This window comes from Phodopus roborovskii, unplaced genomic scaffold (genome assembly GCF_943737965.1).
Source record: "Phodopus roborovskii unplaced genomic scaffold, PHOROB, whole genome shotgun sequence".
Taxonomy (NCBI): Eukaryota; Metazoa; Chordata; class Mammalia; order Rodentia; family Cricetidae; genus Phodopus; species Phodopus roborovskii.
In genome coordinates this window covers 48,053,931-48,076,777 of record NW_026126407.1, presented here as the reverse complement: position 1 = coordinate 48,076,777, position 22,847 = coordinate 48,053,931, and the positions used below count along the sequence as shown (strand labels likewise).

Here is a 22,847-nt window from a genome sequence, read left to right as displayed (position 1 = left end):
ACTATATATAGTGCTTTCAACCAGGGTCCCCAGAACAGCCACTGTTCATGTTGGTCTACAGCCTAGGTGCCCAGAGTCCCAGTGCTCATGGGAGGGACATCACAAAGCCAGAATCCCTCTGAGGTCACCTGGATCCTGCTCAGTCCCCACTGCAATATGTCTCCTGGACAGCTGCCATGATGGGCCAGACCAGAAACCACTGCCCACCAGATCTTGGTAAAGACTACATGAAAGGCAGGGCCATGAGGCCCTGAGCTAGTTGCTTCTGCTCCCTGTGTCAGTTTTCCAATCTGTAAAAGAAGATTGGGAGGCTATGCCCACCCCTATTGAGCCCTCAATGTCCACTCATATGCTTCTCTGTCTTTCTATGGGGAAATACAGGTCTTTTCCTGTCTCCTTAGCCTCTGGATGTCTCTCACACAGCACCGGCCTAGTCATAGTGGTGATCTAGAGGATGTTTCTGCAGACCCTGGCACGGCAGCTCACTTCCCTAACAGCTATTAGTTCAATAGCTGTCATGCCTGTTGTCACCACACAGGGGCACTGCTGAGTTTTGTCCCAGTGTGTCTGCCCCTGTACCCTAAGGCATGAGTTCCTCAGCTTGTGATGTGGCCAACCTCATACTTTTACAGTTCTCAGGGGGCCTTCCTTACCAGACCTCAGGCATGGATAGACCAAGACTTCCCAAAAGGCCTCCCTCAGGAAGTTCAGCATTGACAGGCACATGCCAGAGACCTCAAGGCAATGCCTGAGTAAGGAGGCTGTGTTCGTACAGGAAAGTGCTATTGTCTCTGAGAGTCCAGGCCAGCTTCTATAAGCCACCAAAGGCAAGTTTTCCCATTTTAAAGAGGAAATAAGGCTGGGAATGTAGCTTGGCTTAGCATTCATGGATCCCTGGGTTCTAACCCCAGCAGTACATTCAAACAAGCAGACCAAAAAGGCCTTTGTGTGGTGGTGCACACCTATAATACCCAGACTTGGAAGCGAGAAGATCCCAAGCTCAAGGACATCCTTGGTGACAGAACAAGTTGGAGGCCAGTCTGATACAAGAGATGGTTTTAAAAAGCCACTTTTAGAGGGACTGAAGAGATGGCTCAGTGGGTAGCATGCTTGTTGCATAAGTGTGAAGACCTGAGTTCTAATCCCCAGAACCCACATAAAGCCAGACGTGGTGGCTCACAGTCCCAAGTTTCTGCAGTGACATGGGAGGTGGAGACTGGAGACCCCTCAGAAGCTTATGGGCCAGCATGCCATGAACACGACCGTGGACCGCAAGGGACCATCTCAAACAAGGTAGAAGAGACAAGGCGATAACTAACCCTGATGAGGTAGTCTTCTGATCTCCACACATGTGCACTCTCACACACACACAAACACACACACACCCATATACATATACATACACATGCACACACAAACGCACACTCGCCTACACACACACATACACACAGAGGGAAAGAGGGAGATTATAAAGAAAAAGAAGCAAATCCTTCGTGGCTGGTGTCTGGAGCAGGAAGCAAAGCATTGACTGACCCCTCCAGGGCACAGGGCTGCTGATGAGTCCCCAGACAGGCAATGGACCTCTGCAACTTCCGTGACCCAGCCCACCTCCCAAAGGACAAACCAGTGGAAGCAAAAGAACGACCCCTATGTCACAGACTCTACCAGACTTCAGCTTAGTGCCAAGTGGCTACCAGGATGCCAGCCATGGGTTGCCATCAGGAGAGGACCCCAGTGACCAGTATTAGGGTGGGTGAGGTCTCTGAACTGTCACAGTGGCCTGGCACAAGTTGAGGTCATGGAGCAAGGAATGGGATAGTAGGGAAGATGCACAGATAGGCAGACAGAACAAGTTGGAAGGAAGGCAGAGCAGAAGCCCTGGGCAAGGCCCTGCTCCAGAAAACACACCACAACTATGCCTAGAAAATCCAAACCAACCCTTATGGTGTCCCAGTACCCTCTGTACCTACCCATGTGGTTCAGCACCTGCTCCCATCCCCGGTGGGATACCACCTCCCCAGCTGAGGCTCCAGATCCTAATGGGATACCCACGTTTGCACATTTGCCCTCATCCTGCGGCTATGGGGTGGGCAGGGTTCAGAGGGTAGAGCATTAGACAAGGCTTCCTGGAAGAGGAGGCCTCCTAAGACAAGGCCAACCCGGCCAGCACTCCAAGCAGGTCAAGCAAAGGGTGATCAGAGTGTCGAAGGCCTTGCCCCAGGGCACTCTAGCAACAGCACTTGCTATGTGCCCTATTCACTCAGCCTCTCTGGGCCCCCGTTTTTCTCATCTGGAAAACAAGGGGTTGAACTCTCCCAAGGCTGTGGGAGGGTTCGGTGATCCATAAAGAAGAGCAGGGGATAGACTGTGACTCCACCAGTGATGATTCTTTCACGTGATCATTTGTCTATCTTGGGTCTAGGACTGCCCTAGAGGCCAAGCCCACAGTGGGGCAGCCTCTGCCTAAGCTGGAATTGTGGGAAGTCTCCTCCAGCCTACCTGGAGGTAGGTGGGGACCTCCACCACATGACACCTTTTCGTAGCAGGTGTCTCGGTGTCCAGAGCAGCTTCTTAAGCCAAAGCATGCATGTAATTCAGTGGTAGAGTACTTGCCTAGCATACTCAAGGCCCTAGATTCAATACCAGGGTAACAAATACAAATGTAAAAAGAACTTCTTAACCAAAACCTGTTCGCAGGGCAGCACTTGGGTCAGAGTGCCATTGGCAGTCAGTCCTTGACCTCGGGTTAATGTTGGGGCTTGGGGTAGGCCTGTGCTCTGTGCTTGAGATCCTCTCCTGAACTTGTCCCCAGAATCTTGCCCCTCCAGAAGAAGAGGCCCCTCACAAACACCAAAGGTAGCTGCTGGAAACCACTGTGTCAGCTACACTGGTCCAGATGAAAGCCCAGGAGCCCTGTGAGACCATCTTGATCCATCCCTCTGAACCAGCTGAGCCACCTGAACTCCAAACCATTAGGGGTCCCACCTGGAAGGTCTTCTGCGACTCCTGAGGGGCTATGGTCTGCTGTTACTACAGCTGCCAGCCTCACATGGGGCTGCAAAGCTGGCTTGCTGGTCACCTAGTATTTTGAGTGCAGACCCACTTCAGGGCCTCAGGGTCCTAGAGTCTTTCTGCCCTCCACAGTCCCTTCCAAAGTCAGAGCTTCAAGTGGGCCATAGTCAGTGCCAGGAGCCAGTCAGGACCAACCCAGAGGCAGCTTCCCAGCAGGTAGGCTGGGAAATCTCCCTTGCAGACTTCCCTCTTACCTAGCCACTTCTGAGACTTGCCATCATCTTGGCCCTGGAGCTGATAATGATTGTGTCTTTGAGGTTTTGGCAGCAAGCCCTGAGTAGATCCACGGGCTGGAATAGGTGTAGAATGTATGCCTCTCCGCATGCTCACTCTGTCCCACGGCTCACATGTGTCTACATGGCACTGTGCTTTAGCACCCATGGGATGGACTGCCCAGCCACCATACCTGTCTGTGTGCCTAATGTCCTGTGTGGGGAACAGCTTGCATATGGAAGTTCTGGGGATGCACAGAATGTGCAGAATGAGAAACACCTATGTGCACAGAGACACCAACACACATGAATTCAGGCTACCCGCCCCTTTACACCCTGAGTAAGGCTGGAGGCCTCAAGGGGAGGGTGTGTGCTGGGTGCCTGCCAACCCTGAGCTCAACCCAAGCTCAGCTTGAGTTCCTCCTGGGGCTGAAGAGCAGGTGCTTGCTATGCCTGGGGCCCGAGGGGTTAATACAAGCATCACCTGGCACAGTCTAGTCTCCTCCCCACAGGCCTGCCTTGCAGATGTCACTGCCAGAGTGGATTGACTAGGCAGTGAAGTCCCATGCTGCCTACTGGGCCAAGCTTGCAGATGAGCAGAAACCTTGGTAGTTTTACCCACGTATGCCCTGCCTCCTGGGGCTCAGCTGCAAGGATTGATAGAACCTGAGCCTGGATCACTAGTATCTGGAATGCTTGGTCTACTCTATCCTGTGGCTGTGTGATCAGGAGTAGTCTCCTCCCTGAGCCCTGGACATCACCTCTCCTACCAGATAATACTTCCTGCTCAGGTAAGAACTGCTAGGACAGAAGACACCAACCAGGCCACAGTGTTGCAAGCTGCTAGGTATCTGAGCCTGTTTTAGCCCCTAAATAGGGCAGTGACCTTCCTGTGTGCCTCTCGGACCACAGAGAATCAGGTCATAGGGGCCCAAAAGTCATCATACATACTTACATCATATATGCAGCGGGGAGCGGGAGTCAGTAGCACAGAGCAGTCCAACAGCTCTGGCTGGGCCCTTTCTTGTCTTCTAGAACTGGGATCTCAGAGACTGCTGATGCCTGAGGTTTGGGTCACAGGGTGTGGGGGCACCTCTCCCCCACTGCCTGGGAGATTTGCTGTTTGTGAGATCTGCTAATTAGAAACAATGCACACGAGGGTCCCTGGGGCCCGACCTGTGATAAGAAAGGCCAGGCTCACTAGTTCCCCTCCCCTGCCACTCCCTGTCGTTGTGAGGCTTGTTTGTAGGGTTGTTTTCCTCCCCAGACAGAGTCGGGCACCCTGCAAGATGTTGATGCTGGCTTCCTCTTTTTCTTTCTCTCTTCCTCTCTCCCTCTGTCTTCCATGAAACTAAGCTGAGCCATTTCCAGCTAGACCTGGACCTACAACCCACAGCCTCTGGGCTTCCCTGCCCTGAGACACTCCAGCCAGGATGATCAGAACTGTCCGACAGTCATCAGCCTTGGGCTCCAGACTGGGTGAGAAAACACTTCCACACAGAGGGGATGCCCTGGCCCCTTGGGTGACTGTGGATTGATCACAGTGTGTCAGAGGTGGGGATTCTTCATGCTCTAAGCCACCCTGTCCACATGAAGTCAAACTCGTGGACCTGCTGCAGGGGAAGGAAGGGAGGAGAGTGAGGTCCCCTGTACACAGGCCAGCTAGTGTGGTACAAAGGTGCATTGGAAGTACGGTCCCACCAACACAGGCTTGGGGGTCCTAGTAGAGACAAGGCAGGACTGTGACCAGAAGGAGCCACCACTGGTCTATACAGCAGGGTATAGACCAAGTCCTCTTTGGTATTCCCAGCATAAGCCAGGCCAGGCTCCAAGGAGGCAGGGAGGTGATGAATCACAAAGGACATCAGAGTATAACCATCTTTCATTGGCCCTGCTGCTGCTTCAGAAGGGATTTTGCTAAGTGTCTGCTTTGAGCCATGAGAGAAGCATCCCTGGAAACAAACCCCCTCCTCCTAGGCCTGGAGACCCTTTCACATTCCATTACAGGAACAAGGGGCTTGGGAGAATATGGAGCCAATTCCCTGTCTCTGAGTTTTGGGGTCTCAGTGTTCAGATTATGAGTACACAGAGCAACAATCAGGGAGGCACATGCACACATGCACTTGCCAGAAAGTGTGTGCACACTTGTGGACTCCAGAAGACACATACCACATGTAAGTCCAGACTGGGTACACAGAAACTGGTATGGCTCTACAAGCCTCCTCCAGGTCCTTGTTTTAGGAGGTGCTGTGGCTGAGGCGGTCACAGGGAGCCCCTACTCATGCCCTCACTGCCACTCTGTTGCAGGTGCTCTGGTGAGTCCGGGTCTCATCCTTCTTCTGGTCCTCACTGCCCACTGCTCTGGTCCTCAGATGAAGGGCTTCCCTGAGGGAGAACCGACTGCCAGTGAAGCCAACACATGGATCAGGTGAGCAAAACCCAAGTCCAGCAAATTGTTTTCTATGACAGGGTATGGAGAAGTGATCCTGAATCCTCTGTTGGTGGTCCCAGGGGAGGGACTATGTCCAGAGTCTACGTATCAGGCCCAGCCAGGGCCACTGTTGGCCAGCTCTGACCTAGGGGGGCCTAGCCTAACTTCAGTGTCACTTGCTGGCCTGCTTCCAGGATCCAGTGTCATTATATGCCATCAAGTCCCTGTCCGTTTCCAAATGTGTGGACATACTCACAAGAAGCCGCAACCATCAAAGATTTGCAACCTCAGCCAGTGTCCCCCCAGGCCTCCCCCTTGGAGCTCTAGGCTATCATCCCTTACTGTTTGTGCCAGGCCCAGGGCCTTCAAGGCCATTGCTATACCCCAAATCATTTTAGCTTAGTCATTTCCTGGGTGCTCAGGCCTGGGCTTAGATGCTCCCCTGTTTCTTGGAATGATGATAATCAATGGGCCAGTCAGTTAATGTGATGACTGGTCAGGTAGGATCAGGATCCCAAGTGGATCTAGCCAAGCCTGGGTTAGTATCAGAGACGCCTTCCCACCCGATAGGTGGATTTTATGTCACACCTTGAGAAAAGTTCAGAAGATAGTCGCACCCATGAACACCCAGCATGTGGCCCCATACCCTTCAGCAGCTATCAGGACTGGTCCAAGCCTGAGTTCAAAGTCAGCTGAACCCAAGCCCCAGAAGTGATGGCAGGACCCATAGTAAAGTCCCATCCAGCTGATAGCTTGGCCCTAGCAAGGTCTTCTAGGATGGATGGAAGGGAGGGAGGGAGGGAAAGAGGAAGGGAGGGAGGGAGGGAGAGAGGGAGGAAGGAAGAATATTACCCGTAACAGGCACTGCCTGCCTCTACTTCCTCAGTGATCAAATCTCCCTTGTAGTAGCCAAAGCCTTCCTTCCTGGGTCTTCCTCTTTGTGCTCAGCATGGCCCCCTCCTCCTATACAGGAACAACACCTCCCTCTTGCAGAACTTTCGGTGCTTGCCAGCCAGCCAGCTGCCCCGGGAAGAGCTCTCCACTTTACTCAGAAGCCTGGCTTCGCAGAGGACCCCTCTCAAAGCCTGGCAGGTAAGAGCATAGGTGTTGCATAGGTGTTGCATAGGTGTTGCAGGTTACCCGACATTGGGGAGTACACAGGTGGGGGGCATCTCTGCAAGGACTTAACATTGGCACACAGCTGCCCTGAAGCAGAGGGCTGTCTCCAAGTCATCTTGCCAACCTCAAAACCACTTAGAATGCGACTTTTTTTGTTGCTGTTTCTAAATAATTTCTTTAAATTTATCTTATGTACATTGGTGTGAAGGTGACAGGTCCCCTGGAACTGGAGTTACAGACAGTTGTGAGCTGTCGTGTGGGTGCTGGGAATTGAACTTGGGTCCTTTGGAAGAACAGTCAGCCAGTGGTCTTAACAGCTGAGCTATCTCTCCAGCCCCAGGATGTGACTTTTTGTGGCCCCACTGTGACAAGAAGCCTTGCTTCCGCTATAGGGTGATCTGCATGAGTACTCACATTGAGTAGCCCTAGCATGTTTCAGCAAATCTGTCTACAGGGTGCTTCTAACTTGACTTGAAATGGTCACGGGATTGTACCCTGCCTCAGATCCCTCCCTATGCTCATCTAGGACATGGTGCCTCCTTGAGGTGGTCCAGCCCAGGGCTCATGAGGGAGGATCTTACAGTCCATTTGCCACTCTCCCAACTGGGGCTGCAGGAGTCTGCTGAACCCACATAGCCCTACATCTGACTAACATCACCTGTCCATGTTAACAGAAAGAAAGAACTAGGCACAGTGGCATGGGCCTTTAACCTCAGCACTTAAGGGGCTTTGGCAGGGGGACTAATTTGAGGTTAGTCTGAACTGTGTAGAAAGCTCCTCTATGTTTTTAAAATATAACCCTTAACATATGTGCACTTCAAAGTGTACATATACACATGACACAAACTTATAGAATGGACAAATAACAGGAGACTCTGTTGTGATGTCCCGCGATGTCTGCCACCTGTCAGGCCAGGACAGATGCGGCAGCTGGAATAAAAACCACGAAGAGTTTATTCAGCATCGCAATCAGGGTTCGTGGAGCTGATATGTGTGGACAATCTTATCCCAAAACAACAGAACGTATCTTACCAAGACAGATGCATCACTGCCTCTAAGATACACCTTCCCCAACCTTACAATGTAGACAGCATCCAGTATCTGATCTCAGAAGACAACAAACTTGAACAAGAGATTAGTTGCAGAAAAGTATATGGAAAACTCACAAATGGAAACGGAACAACAGGCTCTTTTAAAAAAAAAATATTTATTTTGTGTGTATGGCTGTTTTGCCGCCATATATGTGCCTGGGGCCCAAAGAGGTCAGAAGAGAGTGTCAGATGCCCCAGAACTGAAGTTATGGGTGGTTGTAAGCCATCATGTGTGTGCTGGGAATTGAACCCAGGTCGCCTGGAAGAGCATCCAGTGCTCTTAACTGCTGAACCATCTCATCAGCCCAGGAATAACACACTTTTAAATAATACTTGTGCCAAAGAACTCTCAAGATATTTTTCTGCGGTTGAGGAGTCTCATGTATTCCAGCCTGGTTTTGAATTCACAGTGTAGCCAAGGGTGACTTTAGCTCTTTTTCTTTTAAAGAGTTTTTAAAGTATAATATATATGGGTGTTTTGCCAGCACATACATTGGTATATGTGTGCAGTACTTGAGGGAATCAGAAAAGGGCTTGGATCACCTGGAACTGGAGTTACTGACAGTTGTTAGCCACCTTGTGAGTGCTGGTTGTGAACCAAACTCAAGTTCTCTGCAAGAGCAGCAAGTACTGCTGATCACCCAGCTTGCCAGCCCAAAGCCCTGAACTTTAACTCTTGATCTTCCTGTCTCCACCTTCCAAGTGCTTGAATTACAGGTGTGACTACCACATCTGGCATCAAGACAATTGGGAAAAAGAAGTTTTGAGCTAAATAAAAATAGAGCCTACTATGCTGTAACCCCAGAGACTGACGTAAGAGGTTTGGAGCCTGAGCTACAGAGTGAGACCCTGTCTAGAAAAAAGAAAATTAATCAAAACCTGTGGGGTACAGTGAGAACAATGGCTGACTACGGCTTTAAACGTGTGTGTTAGAAAAGAGACCGATGTGGGTCCTGCAAGATGGCTTAGCTGGTGAAGGGATTTGCCACTGGGCCTAACAACCTGAGTTTGATCCCAGAACCCAGATGATAGAAAGAGAACTGTCTCCTGCAAGTTGTCCTCTGACTACCAAATGCTTGCCATAGCATGTATGTAACCCTGCTATCACCACAATAAATAAATAATTTAAAAAATGTTAAAAGAAAATATCTGAACTCAGTGGTGCAGTTCCCTATTGGGAAACCAGGGGAAGGCGAGAAATAGAAATGTAAAAGAAGAGACAGAGAGATGAAAGCAGGAGGTAAAAATAAATGAAAGCAGAAGGAAATCATCAATGCCACAAGCTGCTCCTGTGGAAAGATGAAGAGCCCCTAGCCTGGCTAATGGAGAGGGAAGAGACACTGGTTACCAATATGGAAACCAGCAAGGGCCATTTGTTGCACACCCCTTGAAAATAAAGGGATTGCAAAGAAATGTCTATCTGTGCACACAGGTGCAACAACTTAGATGTAACAACCCTGAAAGGCAGAATCTGTCAACACCCACACGGGGACATGGAAACAGGTCATCAGAACAGGCATGATTTTGTATGCCTATCCTCTTAGTATGCAAGAGTGTCTTGAGTTCACAGTCAGACAGGCTACACAGTGAAACCCAATGAAGGAGGGAAGGGAAGGTAAGGGGAGGGAGAGAGAGAGAGGAAAAAGGAACGAAGGAAGGAACGAAGGGAATCGACACTCCCTAGGCGAAGCTGACCTACTTTTTAATATCCGTGGGGCCATTGTCTTGGATGAGCATTGTAACCTCTACAAGGTTGACTGACTGCAGATCTAATTTGAACATCTGTGGATTTTTTTTTTTTTTTGAAACAGGTCTCTATATAGTTCTGAGTTTCCTGGAGCTCACTCTGTAGACTACTAGGCTGGCTTCCAACTCACAGAGATCCACCTGCCTCTACATCCAGAGTGCTGGGATTAAAAGCATGCACCACCATGCCCCGTTCATGTCTGGCTTTTAGCTGCAGTCCGTTCATTTGTCTCTCTCAGGACTGTCTCAGACCTTGTTTTTCTATCTGCCTTCTCATCTGTAAGCTACTGCAGGTTCTTTCCTCACACGTATCTCCAATTCCTTCTTAAAGTGTGTCTTCTGCTGAGGGGGGTAAGGGCTGAGCAGTGTCCCACCAGGGCCAGTCCACACTGAACAGACGGTGACCTACTGTCCAACCTCTGTCCCCTGCTCAGCTTAGCTGCTTGGCCAACCTCGCTGCACGGCAAGGCCTTCAGGATGACTTCAAGTTCCACCCACCCAACCTCCTACTTTTCTACAAGTGAGTGTCCCTGCTGTGGCCTTCTCATCATTTAGGTGCCTGCCAGCTGTGGCTGGGCTCCCTCCTCTGGTCTTGGACCAACCTGGAGACACTAGGGAGGCTAGTGGGAGGCCCAGTCCAGCCACCCTGACATCCCTCCATTTGTCCTTAGTCTGAGCCAGGTGAGCGAAGCCAACTGCCGGGCCTTCATTCACCATGCTGCCCAAGGGGACACAGAACTGCTGGCCAACTTGCCCAACCAGAGAGTTGCCCTACAGCACACAGCGTTGTCCTGTCTGGTAGGTGCCTTAGGTGAGGACAGGATTGGGCAGTGAGGCCAGATCATCTGTTTAGCACTGACTTACTGTTCTTGCAGGGGAGACCCCACTTACAGCTCAGTGCCTCAGACCTGGGGCTTCTCGGGGTGCTGGCATGTGATATGGAGGCACCCCAAATCCTGACTTCGGACCCCCATGTGCTGAAGAACCTGCTTCGGTGCCCAAGGCTAACTGTCATGCAGACTACTGCCCTCAACACCCTGCTGGCCAGTGGGAAGACACAAATTGGGTGGGTAGGGGGTTCCAGGGATCAGGGTAAGGGGGGACCAGGGAGGCTAGAGGGGTTCCTTCCCTGAGATAAGATGGGAAGAAGCTTGAGCTTTGAACCCAGGATGGTAGTAATGCCTTCCTACAGTCTTGCTATTTGAATTCTGACCCCAGCCCTTACCCTACTCTGACATTGCAGGTTGAGGCATGGAGGCACAGGGTTAAGGATGTTCCCACCATCTGGGGTTCACAGCAGGACAAATCCCTAAGACTGTGGGCACTGGCCAGGAGTTAAGGGCCTGTAAATATTCTTCCAGCCTGCTTAGGGGATGGGGTGGCGTGTTAGACTCCGACACAGCACCCTTTCCCATGCACCAGGCCCCCTGACTCCTGGAACTTGGAGGGACTGCAGGCCCTAGGACCTCTGGCCACCTACATCAGCCCCCACCTGTGGGAGAAGGTGCAGGAGGTAGGAAGATACCTGGAGTGGGACTGGCTGTGGGCACCACCAGTCCATCCAGGACCATGAGTGCCACACAGCCACTCTGAGCCTTGAGTGGTGGCCCTGGGTGCTCCTATCACAGCACATATGGCCTGTGGGGCAGAAGGAGGGGCTAGGTGGCCCTTCCTATGACTGGGAATGGACACACTTACCCCTGCCAGGCTGTGGGCTTGGACTTCTTCCGCAGTGTGGTGGCTGCTTACCGGGCAGCCCGGCTGAGCAGACATGATGCCATGCGCTTCATCACCAACTTCCTGGAGTCCAAGGCCAATTCAGTGTCCTCAAGGCTCAAGAGGCGCACAGGTCAGTGTGACCAGGGTGTACTAGGGACACTGTGCCTCCCTCAGTCTGGGCCAAGCTCTTGGCTAGAGATCAAGGATGAGGAGCAAGTCACGGTCTGGTTACAATAAGTAGAGGGGGCTGGGCATAGTGGCACTTAAGGTGCCGAGGCAGGAGGATTTTAAGTTTGAGGCCAGCTTGTGATACATAGCAAGATTCTGTCCCCCAAAAGCAAACAGACAAGAAAAAAGTGGAGGCCAGGGCCTAAGATAAAAGTCAGCAAGTTGTCAGTTCGGGGCTTCACCTGCCAGCCTGCTCATCAGCACCCCCCTGCAGGGAGCACCTGTGTCCGTGGCAACATCACAGCAGCTACCCTGCATGATGACCTCTTCCTGGTGCACTATGACTGCACCCAGCTGGAGTCCTGCCTGGGTACACGTGTGCTCAGGGCCAACCTGGACCCCTTACTACAACACCCCCTGCCTGCAGAGTGCCAGCGTGTTGTCAAAGCCAAGCTTGCTCAGGTGTGTGGATGGCCATTATGGGGTGGAGGCTGGAGTGCTCAGCTACAACTTAAACTGCCCACCTGCCTCAGATCTACCCACACGGCATCCCTGAGGACCAGCTGCACCTCATCACCTCGCTGGTCTACCTCTACTCCCTCGATGAAATAGGCCAGTGGAACATCACATCTGGAGACACAGTGATGGTCCTGCTGGCCTCAGATGCAGCTCTGGAGAACCAGACAGAGGTGAGGGCTGGCAATGGGGCTGAAGCTAGCAGGTCTGGTTCGCCCAGACCCACTGACCCTGGGCCTGCCTGTAGGCAGTTCTTCAGAAGTACTTGGACCATAACGGCAAGGTTACTGGTGCTCTCCTGGTGGCCATCGGGGGTTCCCGTCTCTGCTGGATGAGCCTCAAGCAGATCCAGATCATCCAGCCCTCAGAGTTCCGGTGAGCCTCCCAGTCAATCACCTTCCCAGCAAGAGGCATAGGGTAAACTGAGGTTGAGGAGAGGTGGTGGAATGGTCCAAGCCAGGCTATCAGAGGCATATTGGACCACCATAAGAAAATGTCACAAACAGCAAGGGAGACAGCTAGTAAAGTGCTTCAGTACAAGCACAGGGACTGGATTCATATTTCCAGCACACAGCATAACAATCTGAAGCTAACAGCCACACCTGTGATGCCAGCAATCTAGCTGACCAGTCTAGCTGAAATGATGAACCCCAGGCCAATGTTCCCCAAAATAATTGCTACTGAGGGAGACACCTGAAGTCAACCTCTGGCCTGCACACATGTACACACACACAGGAACACACATAGGCAAAGAGAGTAAGAAAGATGGTTCAGAGGGTGAAGATGCTTGCTGCCAAGTCTCAGAACCCAAGTTCAATCCCTGGGTCCCACACGGTGAAGGCCAGTACTGACTTCTTCAAGCTGTCCTCTGACCTCCATACATAAACTGTGGTGCCCACACACATGAATAATATAAAAATGATTAAAAATATATATAAAATGAAGGAAAGGAAGTATCACAAACCAAGTGACTTAAAATGAGAAATATGTTCTCTAGGACTTATAGAGGCCAGAAGTACAAAGTCAGAGTGTCCGCAGGGCCAGGCCCCTCGGAACCTCACAGGAAGGCCTTTCTAGCTCTTACCTGTGTGTCTGTATCCAAAAGCTCTGCTTGTCGTAAGAACACAAGGAAGTTAGGCCAACCTAACCCAGTGGGACTTCATCTTCTACTCTGATTTCATCTGCCAAGAGTTTCTTATTTCCAAATAAAGACACTTTCTGAGGTACCAGGTGGGTTTAAATTTGGGGGGTTATATTCTGACCCAGTACAAGGGACAAGAAGAAATCTGTGTTTCAAAGGGCAGAGGTTACACTCAATGGTCCAGGTCAAGGGGTTTTCAGCCTTTTCATCTGCTCATCCTACTCCCAGGCTGGCCGGAGCTCCAGACATCTCTCCCTGCCCTCAAAGTCGGAAGGATGTGCTCTTCGCCAAGGCTCGTGAGGTCTTTAGGAACACCAGTACTGTAGGAGAATACTACTACTTAATACGCCCCTACCTCGGTGAGCTCCAAATTGTGCCTCCTCTCCTCTAAGTCTTCAGCCTCTTCTTAATACACACCTACCTTTGTCCTGTGTCATCACCCCACCCCACCCCACCCCATCCCACAATAAGCCCTCTGGCTCTTTATCTCTTACCACTGCTCTCTAGGTGGTGCCCCCTTGGAGGAACTTCAATACCTGGCACAGGCCAACATCTCCATGGACATTGATACGTTCACCAACCTCAACCCCTTGACGTTGAAGGTGGGCCCGGGAGCTACCTCTGTTTTGTTTTGTTGAGATGTAGCCCAGGCTAGCCTGGAACTCACAATCCTCCTGCCTCAGTGTCTTGAATGCTTACTGACATATACCACACTGCCTGGCTCAGAGTCTGTCTCCGTGGGGTGGGGTTGGCCAAACTGGGAACCCCAGGTCTCAGACCCATATGTTCCAAAGCCTGAGGAGTACAGGTGACATGTGACCTCTGTGCCTCACAGTCCTCATCCTGCTTAGTCCTGGGAGCAGTTTGCTGGGTCCTTGACTGGGGAAGGCAGCCCCATGGATCCTCACATCTCCCCCCAAACCCCTGGTTTCACTTACAGAACATGAGTGTGGACAATGTGAGAAATCTGTTGGGCCAGAATGTGGGGGACCTGCAGAAGGCCCGTAACCATCCAAATGTTATCCTGTGGATGCACAGCCACAACATGTCAGACCTGTCTGAAATGGGCCTGGACACCAGCCCCACCCTGTCCTATGTGACCAACAAGCCCCCTAACACTGTCTACCCACCATCCAATTTGATCGATACCTTGAATCTTCCGGGGAATGATGGCATTGCTCCTGCCTCAGGTATGGTCCACACCCCTTGTTCCCATCCTTAGCAGACCCCTAGCTGTCCATGCTTTTCATTTGCCTCCTGGCGGACCTGCCATATGCCACAGGTCATTGCCTAATGAATTATCTATAGTGATACAATTGCCTCCTTCCAAAACCCATTAATTGAGGACCAAGCCTGCTGGCCCAAGGTTGTAATTCCAGCTACTCAGGAGGCTAAGACAGGAGGAGAACTGCAAGTTCAAGACCCGCCTGAGCTACAAAGTTTATGGCTAGCGTGGGAAACTTGGAGGTGTGTGTGTGTGTGTGTGTGTGTGTGTGTGTGTGTGTGTGTGTGTATGGGGGTGAGAAGAGATGGGGATGTAGCTTATTGGAAAGAACTTGCCTAGCCATGTACAAGGACCCAGGTTCAATCCCCAATACTACGAAACAAAACAAATGCCCCCCAAAAAACAAACCACCAAAAGGAACCAGAAGAGCAGCCATGGATGGGATCCTCACTGACTCTCATGGCTCTCACCACCACAAAGGTAAGGGTGACAGAAGGGACTCCAGGGGTATCTTCTAATCAGGATTTATGGACCCCTTCCTTGTTCCCCCAGCAGGAAGCCCTCCAGTTCTTCTGGGGTGCCTATCACTCGCTGTGGCTCTGCCTTCCAGCCTCTTGTGGCTGCTACTGGGTCAGGCACCTTCAGGACCAATAGGCACTGCTCACAGGGCACTAGGACCCTGGACACTGCCAACGGTGTTGACCCAAAGCAGTCAGACCCCTGAACATCAGATACAGGAGCAACAGAGCTGCTAAATGGAACAAGACACCCACCCAGGGGACCTGCTGTGTTCCCCATCCTAGGAGACTGGCTTGTACACACCTCAGCTCTGAGGACCTGGGCCCATAGGAGATAGGTCCTACCCAGCTACAAGAACAGGTTGGTAGGAAGAGACAGGATCCAGATCTTGTGGCCTATTCCAAGACAAGTAGGACTTGGTGTCACTTCAATGTCACTGCCCTCACTCGTGGATCTGAATAAAGTACAAGGCTACCGTACAGCCCTTGTCTATACTAGGACCTTGTTGGAAATAGAATCCTCTTGGCAGAGCCAGACTGTGGTAGCCTCCCACATCCTCAGCTGGGGTCTCAGGACTTCCACTAGGTCGATGGCAGCAATCCCATCAGGAAGACCTTAAACACACCATCTACCTACAGGCCCAATTTTCATCCTGCTTTTTCTTTTTCATTTTTTTTTTAAATACTTATTTTACTTTCTAAATATGTTTTGCCTGCATGTTTGTCTGTGTGAGGGCATTGGATCCCTGCAACTGGAGCTACAGACAGTCGTGAGCTGCTATGTGGGTGCTGGGAATTGAACCTGGGTCCTCTGGAAGAGCAGCCAGTGCTCTTAACTGCTAAGCCAACTCTCTAGCCCCCATCCTTCTTTCTAAAAGAGTAGGAGGGATGAACACAGGGAGCTGTATTTATGTGATTTCTGTGATCACAAGAAACTTCAAAGTCACTCTCTTAACTGGTCTTGGGAACACTACAGGACATCTCAAGGGGGCACATGCCACTGTTTATTGAGTTCAAGAGCCCTCAAACTTTGGCAATAACCCTTGAGGCCTGCTCCTGGTTAAGATGAGGCTCCACAGTAGAGCTGGTGCCAGGAGCCTTAGGGGTGATGGTCTCAGCTCAGTATTAAAGCTGAGAGAAGAGCGGGAATCCATGCAATTACAAATCCTGGTCCAAGAAGTGGGACTCCACTGGAGAAGGCCTCTGTAAGGAGAGAAGGCAGCTCAGGCTCCTAACTCCATCCCCTACCTCTGCCCCTGGGCAACCCAGCTCACCTCGGACATTAAGGTCTAGGACCAGGTAGCCATTGGGGATGCCACCCTGAAGTCCCAAACCCAGCCTGTCCAGATCTTCCTGCCTCTGCCGGAAGAGCCAGTCCCGGACAGGGCTTTTATCCTCCTCGGTCTTCAGATCCACAATGTGTGGCCCTAGAAGTTTCTGTACCTCAGCCACAGTCAGCCCCTGTCAGAGCATGGGGGTAACCATCAGGGTCTCTAGGCCCCAGAGGGCCCACTGTAGGTAAACAACAGCCCACAATACCTCAACTCCTGTATACAAGGGGCCCCTTGAGAGGCTGCCACGCCTCTTCCAGCAGGACCTGTCCAAACTCCTCCCTCCTGAGGCTCAACCCCTTCTCCTGAAGTCCTGTGTCTTGTCCCTCTGTTTTACCCCAGGCCTTCCTCATGAGGCTGTACCCCACAAAAGGCCCTCTGTCCCACATAAGGACTCCACACACAAGCCCTTCTCAGGACCCTGGCCACCTCCTATAATACCTCTCTCAGGCCCCTCCTTCGTGAATTCCCACCCCCACTTACCACCAGAGCATCCACCTGCAGCTTCTTGAAAGTGGCTAAGTCCATGCTCAGGTTCTGCTGGCTGAGGGCCCTCAGGTCCTCCACAGAGGCCCCACCTGCAGGTGTCAGGGCCCCAGTTTGAAAATTCCCAGCACAATATAGCCCTACCCTTGGCTATAGCATACTCAGCTTCTCAGGGATTGTCCTCTTCCTAATGCCCAGACCCTTCCATGTTCAACAACAGTCTGAACCACTGAGGTCAGAAGGGATGGGAGATCCAGAGTCATCAATGCCAGATCCCACATATGCCTAGGAAGCCCTGGATAGGGCAGGGAAAGGATAGGACTTGGCATATAACTGGGGGGTCTACAGTGCCCTATTGTACCTACCGGTGTGTGCCTTGACTCACCCAAGAATGGTCCGATTTTCTCCAAGTATTCCTGCCTGCTCACGTTCTGAAAGGCCAAGCAGGCCTTTTGATAGAGGATATCCAGATGCCTCTGGCTGCACTTGTTCAGGTCTTGGGGCTTAACCAGCCTGGGGACATTGTGGGGTATGGCAGTGATTAGGAAGCTCTGAATATCCATTCAGCCCTGAAGAGCAAACCAGAGCTCACCACATAAAACTGGAGGATATAGAGTACAGGTCCTGAGGTCTGAAGTCACATAGATAAGTTAGAGGGATGTCATCCAAGGCTTTTACTATGTCCTGATCCAGATGGCCTCCTCCCCGAAGGTAGCAGGCAATCAGGGCAATCACCTGTGGATGAAGTCACTAAGGCGCCTTAGGGCAGGGAAAGGTGCATCCCCTTGTCCAGCCACATGTCGGGGTAGATGTTACCTGAGCATCCATCTTTTGTCCTTTGGTGACTTTGAGAAGAGTTTTCACTGTCTCTGGTGAGGTCACATTCCACCGGTGGATGTCCTCTAGGCTTATGTATCGGAAGAAGTGACCCAGCTGCTGGATCAGGGACTCAGGATAGCCTTGTGGGTAGGTCTATGGAAGAAAGAACCATGAGGGCCAGAGCAACTCCTGGGACCATTGGAAAAAGAGTCCTGGGCAGAGCAGACAGATAGAAGCCCATTATGAGTGACCTTGTCCAGTTTATGCTTGAAGATGTTGAGCTGCTCATAAGTGAAGGGAATCTCATTCACAAGGTCCATCTGGGCAGCCAGCATGGCACCATCTACACAGGCCTCTAGCTCCCAATTCTGGTAGAAGATGAGGTTTTCATCCACATTTTGGGGCTCTCGCCCTGGAGGGCAGGTTTTCTCTGGAGGGGCAGATGAGAGTCAGAGGCAGTATGCTCCTCTCAACTCTCCCTCCCCCCTCACCTACCACAACACATTGACCTCAGTTTACCCACTGACAAAATGGTGCTATTCTATTCTGTGACGTTACAACTGACCAAGCTGAAGAGCCTGGAAGGGCCACTGGTAGGAGCAAATGAAACTCTACAATGCTAGATAGACCCTTATCCCTAGTATCCTGTCTCAGATTGCTACCAAATAGACATGGCTCTGGACTCACTCTCTGTGTCCCGCCGGAACCTTGGGAGCATGGCAGTCAGCTTAACCCCCAGCCAGGAGGGGCCCCGGGAGATGTGTTGCAGCCATTCAGCTCTGACATCCTGAGAGTAGAGCATAATAGGTTGAGCCTCAAAGTCCAGCAGCTTCAATGACAGGCCAGGTATTGGAACCTTACCTTGGGGATGTCATGGGCAATGGACTCATCCAACACTACCAGCAGGCCCTTCAGAGCATCCAGGGTGGAGACTGACCACCTCGATGGGGGGCTGTCCAGAAACAGAGGCCCAGCTCAGGGACCCAGAATGTGGCCCCAGACAGAGATCGAGGGAGCCAGAAACTGGGTCAGACAAGGAGTGCAGCAGGGGATACATGGCCCTAGGAAACCCATTCTGGCTATGGATATCCTCACATATATCTGCCCATGTGCTAAGCCATTCCTACTCACCCATATGGGGATCTTCCACTCCTCAGGGCCTCTTTGACTGCCTCTTCCTGGCCCTTGTTCAGGGGTCCTCGGCAGCCTGCCAGCCAGGGGAGGAGAACTTCCGAAGATGTGACCACAAATTTTCCAGGCAGGTCACAGACCAGGCCTCCGAGAGCCTTCGCATCTGCCTCACTCACTTGAAAGTTACGCACTCCCTGCACGTACAGCCAGCTTCAGAACCTTAGGGAAATGACCAGGCCCACTCTGTGCTTTGTCTCTACCTCTAGTAAATGGCACCATTCCATACCTGGCATTCCAGAGCTCTAGGCAGCAGCCTCTGGCGCTCCAGAGACCTCTGTGGGAGGATATCTACATTGGCTTTAGAGATGAGGGAGAAGAAGTGGACACAGGTATCTTGCCCTTGAAACATGGCTGGGCTATGGAGAGGGGGGTATATGGGTTACTCTGTGTGTGTGTGTGTGTATGCGTGCTCATGCACACATGCATATGTGCATGCACACACACACACACTCCATTGTGTGCCTTCCTGGCAAAGCCACCCAGTCACTGCCCAGGGCAAGGCAGGGGCTGAGGGGGATGAGAGGTGAGACCTACTTGAGGAAGAGCAGCAGGTCCAGTGGGAGGGCGTCCAATTCCTCATTGGTGAGGTACTTAGGAAGGCGACGGGCCAGACAGCGCAGCTGCCAGGAGACCAGGACATACAGCTCAGAATGTTCTGGGCCACAGCCCTCAAGGATGGCCTGGGGCACCCCAGTTCTATTCCACCCTACAGGCCACATGCTGTACCCTGACTCTGTTCACACAGCCTGTGGCATGCACATCCCACTGCACCAAGAGCCAGGAACAGGCTCGCCTTGGTCTTGAATCCATAGAGGCTCATCAGGCTGGCCTCTCTCTCCCTGTCCTGACCATGCCACCATTGACCATGTTTTGAGGACAGAGTCTTGAAATATGAGGCAAGGTCTCCCCAAGAGAGAGACAGCAAGGCCATCTCAGACTTGAGGAACGGTAGCAGGCCGGGAGGGAAGGCATTCACACACCCAGAGAGCCAAGCCCCAGTACAGACACACACATAGTGGTCAGCTTAGGTGGCAAGAGGGGTTCTGAGGGGAGTCACCAGCCAGGACGAGATCCTGGGTCGGGATGAAGGGAGCAGCAGTATTGTAAAAACTAGTCACCAAGTTTCCAGCCATGGGTGTCTCCCCCATTCCACCCAAAGACCATACAGGGGACTGACCTGATTCACTCGGAGTGTGATGTTCTTTTTTTTCACAGCCTCAGCCAATGCCTGAGCATGTGCCATGTTCAGACCAGACACTTCTTCACAATTGAGGTCACGAAAGAGGCCTGCTGGGAGACTGTGGACAGGGCTGGGAGTCTGCACCCAACACTGTTCCTTCTGAAGTGCTTCCCTGCCCAGAGGCCCCTCCCTTCAGGACCCTGGGGTTCTTGGAGCCCTCCCCTCCCTGGGACTAGTAGCAGCCTGGAGGGGACAGTGCTTGTGCCCTGGAGCACAATCCTTCCCCCAGCCCTGAGCCAGCCAGGGAGGGAGGGAGGTGGGTAGAGAGATAAGACAAAACGCAAAGGACAGTGAAGAATGAAAATTTGGGAACTTGGCACCTGCTTATTCAGCCCACAAGGCATCCTGAGCCCCACCCCACCCCAAAAGCTGCTAAACCTACCTGGTGAAGTCAGGGGGGGTACCGGTCAATTCAGCACAGGGGACTGCAGCCTTCTATGGGACAAGGCCTGGCTGACATTTCCCCAAGCACACCAGTACTTCTTTCCTGTCAACTTGGTCTCAACTCTTTCAAGGTCCAGGTACTTCCCGAGTCTGGCTACTTCTGGGGCCTGTGACTTAGCTCCCAAGGGCCTCATTGTTTCCCAACTCCGCTCCTTTCAGGGCCGAGCTACAGCCAAGATTCTGCTACTCTCTAGGCTCAGCAACACTTTGACCAACAATCATCTTTGAAAACTGGCACTCAGAGATCTCAGAGATGTATGTATCCATATGTAGAATAGAGAAAACAAAGCCCACAGCCCCCACATTATAAAATCCTTCTGTGTCCTCCAGAGGATCTCACCTGGCCCGTCTTTATAGCCTGGACCTGCAAAACTGGCATCCACCCTGTGGGCAGAGGGAACAAAACTAGAGGAGGGGCCGGGGCAGAACTGGGCTGCTTCCTGGTCCCAGGCCTCTGCACACCCCATTGGGGATAGAAAGAGAGAGTTAAGGCCCCTGTTCCCCATTATGTCATATAGCCTGCACTCCCCAGGCCCAGGGGTCTTCCCCGCTAGGAGTGTGACACCACTTTCCAGGCCTTTCATTGTTCTCAGTCCCTAACCCTCCTGGAGCTCAGGCCACCTAGCAAGGGGCCAAGGAGAAAGCATAGGGCAGGTAGAGCCTCTGCCAGGGTCCCTACCCATGAAGGTCTGGGCACTCTTACCTCTCTCTGGTGATCAGCTCACCCCATACTCACCAAGACTAAGAAGAAGCAGTAGAAGGCTTCTACAGCAGATGGGGCTCCCACAAGACCCCAGCAAGGGTCGAACTGTTGGCAAGGCCATGGTCTGTGGATAACAATGGCTCTGAGGTTCCCAACTGCCCCAACCTTCAGCCCACACTGTTTAGGGACAATGAGGAGCCTCTGGGCCCTGGGAAATCACCTTTCCAGCGTCTGTGGGCACCTGTAGTAGTGTCCACTAGGCAGAGCCTCCACACAGACCGCTTGCCAGACCCGCCCCTAGGAGAACCAGCCCTCCTATAGGGAGGGGCACTGGGTCTGAGTCAGCTAGGCACCTTGGCTGTGAGACCCAGTGGACAGCTTAGCCATCCTCTGTCCTGACACAGCAGGGAAGAACAGTACCAGGAGATAGGGCTGTCTCCTGCTCAGAATGTCACTGGTGTCCCCCATTTGTACTAGGGTGACTGAGTGGCTCAGGCTGGGGGTTATGTTGAGCCACCCTTCTCCCTGGGGCATGAGGCTGAAGGTACCTGTGATTTGTACAAATGCGAGTCCCCATCAGGCAGACGTGCTGTAGGGGAAGGGAATATCTCTTCCATATCAGTCCCTTGGGGTTTCATGGCTTCTCTAAACACTTCAAGTGCTGTTAAGGTTAGGACAGCAAGTGGATAAGTGGGCACCTGAGGATCCATGTGTCTCCTCTGGAGTGGGGTTCAGAGCCCTGTGGAGAAGTGTCTTCCTGGGCATGTACAGGGCTGTATTAAAGCTATCTTTGCCTCATGCTCCCATGTTTAAGTTGCCTGGCCAGCCCAGCAGCAGAGAATATCTGAGGAGCCTCAGACCCCACAGCTAAGAAGTCCCAGAGCAGGTAGAACAGGCTGTGGACCAGAAGACGATGTGTAGGATGGTTAAGCCCTGGCAAGAGTGCTTCAGTGTCTCGCCTCATCCCAGAAAACTATGCAGCTCGCAGCCCAGCCCTATGTGAGTCAGGACCTGTCTATCATCCCTAGCAGGGGCTCCTTAAGAGCCTGGCCTCTGCAGGCAGCTGTGGGCCCTGGAATCTGCATCTTTCACACCCACATCCTAAGAGGTGCAGATGGGAGCCACTATCCTACAGTCACATAGAATCCAAGATCCTGCATAGGTGGTGCCCATTCAACCCGGGCCAAAGGCACCTCAGTGCAAAACAGAAATACCCACAATGGTTCCATTGGCATTGTGTTATGGGATCTCAGTGATGGGGCAACGCAGGAGAGTCATTTAGTTGCATCCCACCCCTCACCAGCATCAATCAGCATCCATTGCTCTTTTATCCCCCCCCACACACCTACTGAGCATTATCAACTGTATGCCAGCCTTGCTCAGGTCCTGTCCAGAACTTTAAGATGGGACCTAGCCATGTAAAAGGCTGACCTTGGCTTTCCCTTGTTGCTAGGTAATATCACCCCTTATTCCCCCGGGGGTGGCTTTAAGCAGATCAAAAGCTCCTCAGAATGGAGCATAAGGTGAGTGGCTGAGTCTACGGCAAGGCATTGGCCATCCTCCCTCCAGGATGGGGCAGGTGAGGGGTCATAGGACCACCTGGCCAGCTATTTCCACAGCCCCCTGCACAACCTCCCTCAAGCCCAGCATAGGTCTGGCCCTGAATGATAGGAAA

The 22,847-nt window shown here is 52.1% G+C and overlaps 2 protein-coding genes across 2 annotated transcripts; one reads left to right on the top strand and one right to left on the bottom strand.

The window, feature by feature from the left end:
* Positions 1–4,717: 4,717 nt before the first annotated feature.
* On the top strand, positions 4,718–15,438 carry LOC127218746 (mesothelin-like protein). The gene is made up of 15 exons (XM_051179732.1): positions 4,718–4,763; positions 5,592–5,712; positions 6,687–6,807; positions 10,106–10,191; positions 10,343–10,469; positions 10,547–10,737; positions 11,094–11,184; positions 11,379–11,520; positions 11,833–12,020; positions 12,092–12,247; positions 12,322–12,449; positions 13,444–13,574; positions 13,723–13,817; positions 14,156–14,405; positions 14,996–15,438. The coding sequence occupies exons 1-15, from the start codon at positions 4,718–4,720 to the stop codon at positions 15,193–15,195; spliced, it is 2,073 nt and encodes a 690-aa protein (XP_051035689.1). The 3' UTR covers positions 15,196–15,438.
* A 563-nt stretch (positions 15,439–16,001) lies between these two features.
* Msln (mesothelin) lies at positions 16,002–21,344 on the bottom strand. Its single transcript, XM_051181094.1, has 16 exons — positions 21,206–21,344; positions 20,810–20,853; positions 20,408–20,460; positions 19,963–20,083; positions 19,320–19,405; positions 19,012–19,141; positions 18,726–18,919; positions 18,456–18,546; positions 18,282–18,381; positions 17,846–18,024; positions 17,592–17,747; positions 17,368–17,510; positions 17,161–17,288; positions 16,773–16,867; positions 16,233–16,419; positions 16,002–16,161 (listed from the first exon to the last, which is right to left on the bottom strand). Exons 1-16 carry the CDS (start codon positions 21,291–21,293, stop codon positions 16,073–16,075), a joined length of 1,884 nt encoding a protein of 627 aa, XP_051037051.1. The 5' UTR covers positions 21,294–21,344; the 3' UTR covers positions 16,002–16,072.
* Between the last annotated feature and the right edge of the window lie 1,503 nt (positions 21,345–22,847).